The sequence below is a fragment of the Sphaeramia orbicularis genome, chromosome 14 (genome assembly GCF_902148855.1).
Source record: "Sphaeramia orbicularis chromosome 14, fSphaOr1.1, whole genome shotgun sequence".
NCBI lineage: Eukaryota > Metazoa > Chordata > Actinopteri > Kurtiformes > Apogonidae > Sphaeramia > Sphaeramia orbicularis.
Genome location: NC_043970.1, coordinates 26,934,859 through 26,947,897, shown reverse-complemented (window position 1 = coordinate 26,947,897; position 13,039 = coordinate 26,934,859). Strand labels below are relative to the sequence as shown.

Sequence of the window (13,039 nt, the reverse complement as noted above, 5' to 3'; positions counted from 1 at the left end):
AATGCATGTATAAATCTAATTTGTGAGGAGCACCTGTTTTACTCAAGTTTGTATTCGAATGTGATACATAAATAGCAGTTAAAAAAAAAAAAAAAAAAAATGGTCCAAAATATCCATTTATGGACAACTTAATTATTCTCATGATTTATAGATAAGGCCCAATATGAAAAAACATATATAAAAAGTGACATTCCAAAATAATAGGTTGGAAAACATCACCTTAGCCTCTCTACTGGATACAAGACAGTGCAACATAATATAACAACACAATTTTATTACATTCTCAAAGTCACTACAAAGACAAATCTGTGTATTAAGCAATGTAGAAAAACTCATCTTTAATCTATTGATATCACCTAGATGATATACAGTTATGATATGTATAGATGTATCATTTTTAAACCACCTAAACACATTACCTGAGTATTTGCAAGAGTCCTAGATAACAATTTAAACCGAAGGACAGTCATGACTTTTTCTCTAGGGGTAGACAACAAAACTAATATGGGACCAACAGCATAATGTAACATAATAGCAGTTGTAATTTGTTTTGGTAATTCATTATCTTTAAGGCTACTCATTAACATATATCTGGTATCACTTTAAAACTTCTTTGACCCGAGATTCACATCCTCTTCCTGCTAAATCATCAAAGAGCATCGTGTCAAGAGTCAACACCTGCCACAGGAGGAAATGATTAAAATAAAGTCTACTGTATTGTCAGCCTACACCCTCTTAATCAGTGTTACGTAGCTCATAGTTTCTCTCACACAGATCTCAGACAACACTGTATGACAAACATTATATTAGGTAAACTGGAAATAGTGATTTATAAGATGTGCACCTACACTCAGTTTAGGTGCAGAAACGAAAGTGTAAAATAGAAAATAAAACTTAGGAGGCTAAAAGACTTATAAATTCCAAAAAGTTCTTATTTACAGGCAAACAATGTTGTACTTTATTAAAAACACTTGTTAGGGACACTCAACTGTGGACCAGCATATATTTGTTTAGATTTATGGTTGGACTTGTGATATCTGAAAATTAATGAATTTAATGATATAGTGCAAGTCTGTCAGCCAAATATATTGACAAAGAAGATGAAAGAATAAGAATTACAGAGGAAGACAAAGCATCTCTCACTTTAAAAATTCAGTTTTTCTGTGAAGTTTTAATCCATCTCACAAGCCATCAGCTGAGTGTCTCCTTCAGCCTTTAAGAATGCAGGCACATCATTTTTTTGGATATAACTAATCATTTTCAGGACACATGACTAAAAATCATTAATGTACAGAGTAAAACACAACAAACAGAGGGTGAAAATATCAGAAGTGTAAGTTGTTCAAATGCCATAGTCCATTACCTTATGTCTCCATACCTACAAGCAGCTCATTTCTTCTATAGCTTTGCGTCACAAAGGTTTATGCATCTGAAATATCAACATCAGCTTGAACCAATCACACACGTCTATGAGAACATTAGGAGCAAACAGGTTTAAAATAAAGGAAACCTCAGCATAACAGTAAAAAAAAAAAAAAAAGTACAAGTTCTTATCAAAACAGCCGTTTGAAGGCTAGACCACGAACGATGACTTCTGTTTGAAATCCCCCTGAGGACAAAAAAAGAGAATAGAAGCTTTTTTTCTGAAACATTATCGCAAAAAAAACCACATCAACATTGACAATATATTATCCGAGGCTGAATGATTACCCTGCCTAAGACTGAAAAGTAGGTTCATACTTACATCTTCATCATCACCACCACCACCATAGAGTGATGGGGGCTGGTAGACCACATTGGGTTTTGGAGCTCTGCAGGACGAATTAAAAACAACATGTTATATTAGTCACACAAACATTCAACCAAATTATCTATATTTGAAAGAGTCTTGCACAGAAATAAATTAGACATAGAGAACAGGTCAAATTATCTGCTTAAATTCATTACAGTGTGTGAATAAAAATAGAATCCTCTTACCTATCACTCTTCTCTGTAAAGGCAAGGAAAGGAAACAACATTGGTTATTAAATATTCTTAAATACCTGCATTCGCAGCTGATATTTATTTTCTTCACATTTTCTGATAAGGTACAGAAACATGTTATTAACAGAACAATTTCTTCTATTTAATACTAAAATCTGGTGTTTGGTTTCTGATTTTGACTTTTAATCTTCCTAATGTAACAAAAGCTGGTGATACAGACTTCTTTCAGTGATTAAAAAAAAAAAAAGAACCAACCTACACCTCTGAATGTAACAGTTATTATTATAGCCGAGAAGTAGTATTATGCCACATATGATTATGATGGAAAAAAGACAAATCATGTTCCAAACTTCCCACACTGAATATTTAGTCATACAGATACAGTAATATGAACTTATTAGGAGGAAACTGAAACCTTTTAAAATCCCCTTGTGTGTGTCTCTAATGGTTATCTATGAGCTGTATTAAACATTAAAATTCAGAAATTTTTGAGTCTTAGTTACCAGCAACCAGTTGGTTTGTTGTTACAGTAAGTTTATAAAGGTTAAAATATTAAAGGTTAACTTGCTTTTTTAACACTGTAGGGAAATAGGGTCAGTGCATTATATCTCTGCATAATACACACAGACAGTACCTAGCTTTAGCATCAGCACACAACACACACATTAAGAGCAGTAAGCTACCACCGCTGCCACAACATATTATAAATTCATAATATGTTGTATAGTAAATATAATATGCCTTCATAAGCCATTTTCTTCTTCCCACTCCTTTTCGAGTGTAAATGAATGAATTTGAATTTTGAACTTGCATGTGTTTTTTGAATGCTTGAAATAAATGTGTAAATGAATGAAATGAATGAATAAGCCTCATGATCAAACTCGTGTGTGCAGAAAAAATCCTGTGATTTCAGCATCAAACTCCATTCTTTTCTATTACAGTTGAGTCCAGTGGTGAACACAACAACAGTATGTCTAGCTTTTATCACTTTGTCACTTTCTTTGACTCTCACAATAGTGGTTTCTCGTCCCATCTCGTCATTTTCTGACACTTTGGTCAAAGGCCCTGTAACATTACTCTTCATCACCACGGGAGACCAACAGAGTGACTCAATACTCCCTCTAGTGGTCTCATAAATCTGTCAGACTGTCAGTGTGAACAGACTCCCTTGGTATTGGCTACAATCCAATACACTGACATTTCATTTTTTATATTTGAAAGTAGAAATACTACATACAACCCCTTTAACATATATTGAACTGTTCTGGGCAAACAATATGATTTACTCCACCAGCCTTAAGCTTGTTCACACCAGGTTCCGTTCAACACATGTCAAACGTTTATTATTTTTAGGGCTACTTCTTGTCATGAGAACACTGGTCATACTAAATAATGACTGTTGCCTGTGGAAGCCACTTTGTTCAGATTTTTGTATGACTTTTTAACATGCACAATATTTCCCTGTATTTTTGTGTTGTATCTTAATAAAGATACAGAGAAATAAATATTATACTCATTACATCCTTATAAAAACAACATATTTAATGGTGGCATAAGTATTTCCTGTGTTAGAATATGCCATTAAGAAATTTTACATATTTTGTGTTCCCTTTCAGCATTGGTAGTGTTAAGTGTGAAATTATGTAAAGATCTTTGTATAAACTGACTGGCCATTTTTTATGCATATACTGACCTTGATGAATGTGATTTGACTGATTACAGGCTCTCCTTTACCTGTCAGTACATTTGCCATCTAATGTTCTAATGATTAACATAACTGCTCTGATTTAAATAAAGTGTTAAATCAGGGGTGTCAAACTCACTTTAGTTCAGGGGCCACATACAGCCCAATTTGATCTCAAGGGAACCAGATCTTTAAACTAACAGCATAATAACCTACAAATAATAACCTAAATTTTTTCTTGTTGTTTTAGTGCAAAAATATAGAAGTACAATTTTCACAATATTATGCCTCAGCTTCTCATTTACATTGTGCTTGTGCTGTGTGAACTTACAGATTGCAGTGGATCTACAAAGACACAAAACATTTAATAACAGGCATAATATTGTTAAAATTCTACTCATTTCACTTAAGAAATTTCAGGTTGTTCGTGGCCGTTTAAGTTATTCACATTTTTGGTGAAAGGACTGTTTGTAAATGTTTTCACGTAATTTTCCTTTTTTACACTAAAACAAAGAGAAAACATTTTGAGTTGTCATTACTTATAAGTTATTATACTATTATTTTACTGATCTGACCCATTTGAGATCAAATTGGTCTATATGTGGCACTTGGACAAAAATGAGTTTGACACCCTTGACTGTTAATATCTTCAGTGTAATTTTTGCATCTCCAAAATTCATTCCATGAGCCAGAGTGGACCCTTTCGCAAGAAGATTTTGGCCCACATTCTGCATGTTTGACACGCCTGTGGTAAGTGTTCACTTACTGGGCAGGTATCCTTTCTTGTAGGCATACCAGATGCCAAATGCCAATAAGCCCAGGAGCAGCAGAAACACTATCACACCAGCAACAATCCCTCCAGTGTTTAAGTCACCTTTAAAAGGAGAAAGTAGAAAAACATCAGTTTTTAAGGTTAATTTGTTGAGTTACAGTTGCACATAGTTGCACTTTTGACAGCTGTCCATTTCCACGAAAGCAAATATATTCTAATAATCTCAAAACAGAGAATGAGGATTGCATTTATATGAGTGTTGCACAAATACAATCAACTGCCATATGTAGCCAAACCAGTTTATTGTTTTTAAAAGCTGTTGGCATGCAGCTACACAACCTAAAACCGGTTTAGGGGTTATGACTAAGTTGCACAATCTTTTTAATTCAATTCCAAGGAAGACCATGCTTAACAAAAGCCTACTTTTGAAATTAACAGTGAATGGTACTTACGGACTTCCATTTTTCCACCTTTGCAGCGCTGAGGAGGACCAGCACTATTCACAGCCTCGCAGTAGTAAGAACCTGTATCCAATTTGCCTGCGCGAAGAAACTCCTGAAGATAAAGGTATTATATTACTCGGAAAGAGCCAAAAAGAATCCTGTTGAAGTAAAGACAGTGTAAGTTGATGAAATGTAGCTAACCAGCTTGCCAGTCACTGAGTTTAGTGTGTAGCTTGTGTTTTTGAAGGCAGCGATTGTGCTGGGATCCGTTGGGAGAGGGACGGCATTTCTGTACCACTTGTAGGTAGGAGGAGGTGAGCCAACACTATCATGGCAGGTGAGGACGGCCTTGTTCCCCGTCGTCACTGAGGAGGGGATCCTACACAGCGGTATACCCGGGGGCACTGCACAACAAAGCATTTTAGTTTTCCTCTGATCTACTGATGCAGTGCACCACAAAGCCTTGTTTGGTCCACAAAAAGACAAGTTCACATGTCTGCATCGGAAAATGTATAAAATAAAGTGCTGTGTATTTTCAGACATAAGTAAAGAATCTTTACCCAAAACAGTCAGTGTCACTTTGGCTTCCCCATACTGTTGGTTTCCAGACACCTCACAGTCATAAAATCCATTGTCTTTACTGGTGACTTTATTTATTCTTAGATTACTGCGAAACAGTGTCACTCGGTCCCTGTAAGGGTCTGTGGGAGACATAAAGCATTACACAAACAGAAAGCATCGAGAGTGCATTTGTCTCATAGTAGAGCAATCCCACTTTTCATGATTGCTGTCAACCATGTCATCTAGGGTGAATTATGACACACAATACTACACTACAGACAAAAAGTTAAGGATATTTTTAATTTTTGGGTTATTTTTTTTAGTTGGGATTCTTGTACAGCGCTTTTTTTCTTTTTTTTGAGTGAATTGAAACACATTTTTTTAATGACCAGACATAGTTTTATTTACAAATGGCAAAAATGACCAAAAAAATGACCAAAAAAAAAGAAATATCCTTAACTTCTTGTTTGTAGCGTGTTACAAAGACTGTATCTCCTCACCTGTAGGTTTCCCATCAAAAATCACATACGTCTGCGAGCCTTTCCGGTCCTTAAATTTCCACTCAACTCTGGCATTTGCACCAAAGTCAGCTGAGTAGTCACATGACAGGTCAACTCCTGAAAAAACAAAACACAATAACCCACACATCCGAACAAACACACAATTGGACATTTCTTATTTAATACTAGCAATATGGGATGAAATATTAAATCTTAAATTTTTTTTTGTTATGGATGGTTTTCGGTTTTAACCACCTTCATAAAGTAAAGGCCAACCTTGAGTCTAAAATACTCTTTCTTTACTAAAGCTACATACCATATATGACTAAAGAAGCACATTAATAATCTGTTACAAGGAACAAAGAGTGTTCATTTAGAATTTTTGTTGAGCAAAAAAAATGTCTCCCTGGGAATAATCTTGATTTTGTCACTTTGCATTTTTCATGATTTCCAGACGGGGAAACCTTGATTAATCAATTTAACCTGATACATTGCTCAGCCTAATATGTAAAAATGAGGTAGTTTTAGTTTGTACACACATACTGCATTATTATAAACATCCCTTTAAACATGTTCACAATCACATGTTTACTTTCAGTCAGTGATAAAACAACTGTAAAAGTTCAGTCTTATGCTAAGGCTCATCTATATGTCTGGTCCAACTATTAGCACAAGTTGAATTTGTATACATTTTTGAAAAATCTAATGTTATGCATTTGAACCAATATTTCATTTGTAATTAATAAGCACCACATTTTGGCTTATCTTCTACATTTGATAATTTATGAATTTCCTATTGCAAGACTCACCTTCATTCTCTTTTACTTGTACAGCTGCATTTTTGGTAGTGACCGTAAAGCCTGTTACACCTGCACACAAGAGCATTGAAATGCAACAGTTTTTATACTTGGTTATTAACATCCTGTAAATAAAACACACGCCCATAATTTATAGCAAGACTGATGCTTGTCTTACCCTTGCAGCAGCAATAGCCATCAAAATCAAACCAGTGCAGTCATGTTACAGCTGGATTTGTACCATACAAAAAATGTTTGGTAGAAGTTCTACATTTTTCATGAAAAAATAATATCTGAAGACACGTAGCTGCAAGTCTATGAAATATGATCATCCTCCAGCAACTCTTGGGCCTGCAGAGATTTCTGTGGAAGATGCCATGTCTTCTTGGTTTGTTTGTTTTGTTTTACCAAAAGCATACAGCAGTCTAAACAAAGTAATAGTCAGCTGTGCTTTGGGGGAATCGTAGACAATTCATAGCTGATCATGCTAATGTTTTTTTTTTGTTTTGTTTTTTTGTCTGTGCAAGAGAGCAGCAGCCTTTATCTCAAACATCCAAGGTTTTAGTGTCAGTATAATTGGGGGTGCACCAGTATATCAGCTGGAAACCAATATCTGTCAGTACTGTTGATATCAGCCAATATCACTGATGGCAGTAGCAGATATTTATCTGTTATGTAATATTAATGCTTTCTGCACACATTTGGATGTTTGACTGTATTCATTCAAAGAGAATGTGATGAAGAGCTGAAATACTTTAAAATAGCGACTATTATTATATTTATAATGGTTTCTTTGTTATTGGGGAAATAAAAAAAGCAACAAAAACCAAATAAAGAAATACAAGGTAACATTGTCTGCATCAGTGATCGGCCACCATGTCATTTTAAATATCAGAGTTTTGCAGCAGTCACATCTCTAAGTATAATGTTTACATCCCTATACCTTGGACACGCATCGCACAGACTAAGAAAAAGCTGAAACCAATCTCCTAAAGACCTTGAAACCAGCAAAAACTCCATTCCTCAGGAAGAGATTGCAGCTTGCAGCTCCAAAAGAAAGTGGGAAAATAGTGGGAATTTGTTTAGTCAGTGAGACAGATTTTATTATAATTATGTTTATTGCATGTACCAGGTGTGACATTTTCATTTAACTCAGGAAAATTAGGCTTATGTTGCTGATCAGTCCAGAACTTGATATTTGTTTGCAGTCTTATTTTTGTTCATCGCATGAGAAATTTTCATGAATAGCACTGAAAATAGCATCTCATTTGAGCTTTAGTACACCACTTGATTATGTTAGAAAGAGGAAGGGCTGTGTGATAAAACAATAATGATATATATCACAAAATAACTTTTCCTCGATAGAAATATGAGACATGCTTGATACAATTTCGATAGAATTCATTTGTCTATGTTTTGACAGACATAAGAACAGCCAATCATAATTAAGTAGCGCCTCACCAAACATCAAGTTAGGTTGACGCACACAGTACAAGCGTAAGAGCAGCTGCAGCACACACACTAATGTTTGAGCTGCAGCAGGAGATAATGAGTGTTCCCTTGGTAGAAAATTGGACCGAGAACTCGGGCAACCAGGTTACTGAAAAGTAGGGAGCAGCATAGAAGCCAGGAGTCGGACGTTGAAATCACGTTAAGTGTCATTTTCGGTTTATGCCAGTTACAGCAATTATGGGAGTTACAGAACGCACCCCCATCTATATACCCCCAGTATTGTTTGGTGAAGATGGTCTGTTTTGTTTGTGTTCTCTTTTAGAACTTTTAGAAGCTTTTGCCTGCTGGTCAAAGTTTTAGTTTAGTTTTAAATATATGGACCTGTTTTACTGATCTGAAACAGTTGTAGAATGTTCTTCAGCACATCTGTCATGTTCAGCCTCTGACAGAAAATAAATCATATTTAAATCAAAAACAACCTTCTGTCTTCATATCTAACTTATGAGTAACGAAAAATTGAAGCTGGACAAAAATAGTGATTTGATTTACATCGTGACAAGATTCTAACAGTTTTGGATTTTTCATTATAGTTTAATTTTATTTAGTTTTGACTTTTTTTTTCTCTAATTCAGTTAGTTTTAATTAGTTTTTAATGCAGGTTTGATAGTTTTTATTAGTTTTCATTATTTTCTAAATGCTTAGTTTTAGTTTTGTCGTATCTTTTATCTTCTTTTCCGTCATATTCAAATAAATCCCAGACAGGACTCTGCTGCTTTCTCCCAACTTTAGTCTCCATGTTTCCAGGTAGAGTGGGGACCAGAGGACAACTGTAAACCACAAGTGACCACAAGTGATGGACCGTCAAGTGTCGTATGGTGCCAGCAGCTAAAATTGCTAGAGCAAAATAAATTAATAATTGTATCAATCCAACATTGACAAAGACAAAAACGAAGGGAATCTTATCCATAATTTTTACCTGTTTTAGTTAGTTTTGTAAGCACACAATACAGTTTCAGTTAGTTATCATTTTTTCTTTTAATTATAGTTTTTATTTATTTCAGTTAACGAAAATGTTTTTTCAATTCTAGTTTTTGTCATTTCGTTAAAGATAATAACCTTGCATCGTGATACATATCGATATCGTCTGAAATGTAAAAAATTATCGTGATACGATTTTTTTCCATATCACTCTAGCCCTAAAAGAAGGTTGTTTAAACAGCTTCATGGAATGGAGGACAGGTTTAGGTCAAAACATGATTTACATATCAACAAGTTTGGAAGGAAAATAACAGCAACATACTGGCATTTCTGGCAAAGTGTCTATCATACAACAGGAATGTAAGATACCAAATCAAAGGTTATAAAACATAGTAATGATGTGTACAAGTTCACAAGAAATGCAAATCAAACAATGCATCCTTGAGAAGCCAACCTACTCTAATTTGGTAGGTAACACAACTTCAGGGTGTGGACAATAAAAGGATTAGACATTCATCGTCATGTGAAACTGTCAACAGTCTCGCTGAAACTGGGGCAGCAGCGAGAGACACGGGTGACTACGTTATTACTGCATGCAGTCATGCAAATGTCTCCAACACAGTGGTGGTCATCAGTCATGGCTTTCAGTGTTGTGAGTTACACTGTTTAACTACCACCTTGTTGAGATTCAGAGAAGGCTTCAACTACTGGGAACAGCAGCAGGAGCCGGTTAATCATTAACTATGTGGACAGTCCATGTGCACGACTGAAATCACCACAAAATGAGGACATACCTATAGATATACTTTAAATATACTAACAGGGATTTTTAACTGCAGCATAGAAACTTCCCACAGAAAGTGTCGGCTGAGATAAGGCTGAGTTAAAGCATTTGGATTGGAGGAGATAAAGCTCTAGTGTAAAATGAAACCACAGTGCTCCATGACTTCCTTGTTTGCATACTGTGCGAGTTTCAGGGATGAGGTGATAAAGTCTTTCAGGTGAAATGCAGCCCAATGAGTCAGCCACTGATACCAGATTAAAGTCCTGACAGTTTTCTCTTCATTGTAGTATGATCTGTCATGCATACAAAATAAATACAAGAAAAGTTCTAATTCTGGAAAGATGTTTATACAAGTGGCATGATGCTTATTATTCCAGGTATATATCAAACGAGAGAATAAATGAGATTTATCCCACACTAGCAAATACGTGATGTATTTCAGGGTGTAATTTGTTGTACGGACTCACTAATACGATCCATTCTCTTCAAATGAACCACTCACATAACACGAAGCCATTGGTGACTCATCTCTCTAACCAAATATGTGGTCATTCAGAAGCAAATCTGCTTCAATGACAGGACAGTTTTCAGCAAGTGGGTTTGATTCTCACATCTTTGATTGATTTTTCCTTTACAAACATTGGGAAACTACAACTTTCAACAGAGTGAGCTTTAAATTCACACAAATGCAAACCTCTGAACTCAGGATTGAAGTTGTAGATGTATAAACATGTACATCTGTGATCTGGTTGACATTATATGTTTAAATAGAGGAAATTGAGCTGAACTTTTTGCTTTAACTCTAACCTCTCAGTTAAAAGTATTAACAATTACACTGGTTTTTTTTGTTTTTTTTTTTTTCATTTAATTTTTATTACAATGTGCTGAGTTATTTTAATATATGTAAGATCGCAGGAATAATAGCTGCAACCTTTCTATAGGTAATGGGATCCCAGACTTTTATGTTTAACCTGAAGATTCACAAGGATTATATTAAAGTTTTAGACTTAGAATGGACTTCTTTACATTCTGTATATTCCTCTATATGGGTAAAATAAGCTTAATGCAGGAACAATAACTGGGGCAAGTGTGATACCTCATGGAGCATCCATTCTACAAAACAAAACAAAAAAAAAAAACAGAAGAAGAACCACTAAAGCTGATGTTCCTTATCCTATCTACCAAAAGGACACCACCCAACAGCTATTTATCTATGTTCAGTTACTTTAATGTTTTCATGCATGAATATTTATAAAACTGAGTGGGATCATTCCTCCCAAATGACATGTCCAACTGGATGATTTTGAGTGAGATACAGATATTTCTTAAACACAATCTTAATGATAAATATATATTTTTAGCATAGCATCCTAATGCCTCTCTACAGGGTGGGGAAGCAAAATTTACAATATTTTGAGGCAGGGATAGAAAGACAGTGTATGACCAATCAGTTTATTGAAAGTCACGAGAATTTATTTGCCACAAGAAAATTTACATAATAGAAAATGTTTTTATTCTATGTGTCCTCCTTCTTTCTCAATAACTGCCTTCACACGCTTCCTGAAACTTGTGCAAGTGTTCCTCAAATATTCGGGTGACAACTTCTCCCATTCTTCTTTAATAGTATCTTCCAGACTTTCTCGTAATAGTTTTGCTCATAGACATTCTCTTCTTTACATTATAAACAGTCTTTATGGACACTCCAACTATTTTTGAAATCTCCTTTGGTGTGACGAGTGCATTCAGCAAATCACACACTCTTTGACGTTTGCTTTCCTGATTACTCATATGGGCAAAAGTTTCTGAAAAGGTATGGATAATAGTGTTAGGTATGATTATGACATCAATATATGTTTGGTTTCAAAACAATTGACACAGTGCCTGCTGAGAAAAAAACAACTAAATGTTCATTGTAAATTTTGCTTCCCCACCCTGTACATAAAGATAACATACGATTTTTTTAGGAAAACTACATCTATAATGTCACTGTAGTGGATGATACACATATGTGGTCATAACAATTATCAGATAATATAGGGAAAAAATGTAGGAAAAAATGTAGTCATTTATATCTTATTCTAAGAGTTTCTGTTTCACTGTAACACTGAGATCCCTCTGAATGAAAAGTGCTTTATCAATGTATTTCAATATTATTATTATTATTATTATTATTATTATTATTTAATTTTGTACTGTAGCTACTTTGCAGTAATTATTGCAAAAAAAATTCATCTGAAGTTACAATAATATTCTTCATGAAAGGGTTAACAGTACACATTTATCGTCTCACTATTAGTAAAGTATGATCTTAAAGGGTTTAGAGGTATTATTATCAACTTAAACCGCCCTAAACACACAGGTGCAGTTCCACAGGTACAAGCACAGGCCTGTATGCAAACTGTCGACATTCATCTGTGGATAATTCATCCACACACTAGTCACACCCCAAAAGGCTTCATTTCCCATGCACATGCTGTTTAAAAAAGTCGACAAAACAATATTATAGCTACTTTTTGTTATTTAAGGGCCTCCAACCCTCCACTTTGTTCCCATTTGTACTCACCTGACGCTGCGTAACAGAACAAAGCCACCGAAACCAACCCGCAGACACGCATCTCGACTGGGTCAGATCTCCTGGAAAAAGGTCCACTTCTGTGAAATAATCCTTTAAAACACGACCAAACTCCCAAATGCGTCAAAAACCGAAGCAGGGCCGTGTATTTAGAGCAGTATTTCCTCTTTTCTGTCTGGTCTGCAGCTGCTACAGTCACCTGTCCTCACCTGTGGAGTCCACCCCAGCAGTGACAACACACACACTGACTTCCGGTAACCGGAGCCTCTCAGGTGCACACATGACGGACGAGCTGGACAACAGGTTGGGCCGGATCAGTCATGTTACAAAACACGGCTGAAAGGAAGCACAATCCAGAGGAAAAGGCTCCTGTTTACTTTGCAGATTTGTTTCCTCATACGTGTACGACTTATGGACTTAGAGCTTCTGTCTTCTCTGGAACATCTAATGAGTTCGACAACAATGATTTGGAAATTCAGTGGAAAATAGGGAAGCATTTTGCATTCACACAAA

At 35.4% G+C, this 13,039-nt stretch overlaps 1 protein-coding gene across 1 annotated transcript; it reads right to left on the bottom strand.

Moving 5' to 3' along the window:
- Nucleotides 1–257: 257 nt before the first annotated feature.
- Nucleotides 258–12,776, bottom strand: f11r.1 (F11 receptor, tandem duplicate 1). Its single transcript, XM_030154376.1, has 10 exons — nt 12,518–12,776; nt 6,753–6,812; nt 5,944–6,060; nt 5,443–5,583; nt 5,084–5,286; nt 4,892–4,994; nt 4,434–4,541; nt 1,978–1,990; nt 1,745–1,811; nt 258–1,609 (listed from the first exon to the last, which is right to left on the bottom strand). The coding sequence occupies exons 1-10, from the start codon at nt 12,567–12,569 to the stop codon at nt 1,574–1,576; spliced, it is 900 nt and encodes a 299-aa protein (XP_030010236.1). The 5' UTR covers nt 12,570–12,776; the 3' UTR covers nt 258–1,573.
- Nucleotides 12,777–13,039: the final 263 nt, after the last annotated feature.

What these genes read in the sequence shown, in the direction of transcription:
- f11r.1 (XM_030154376.1), bottom strand. Translation starts at nt 12,569, where the DNA reads ATGCGTGTCTGCGGGTTGGTTTCGGTGGCTTTGTTCTGTTACGCAGCG. An exon ending in GTTCTGTTACGCAGCGTCAG is followed by an intron (nt 6,813 to 12,517) that starts GTGAGTACAAAT and finishes TCTTGTGTGCAG; the next exon opens with GTGTAACAGGCTTTACGGTC. An exon ending in AGTGACACTGACTGTTTTGG is followed by an intron (nt 5,287 to 5,442) that starts GTAAAGATTCTT and finishes TTTGTTGTGCAG; the next exon opens with TGCCCCCGGGTATACCGCTG.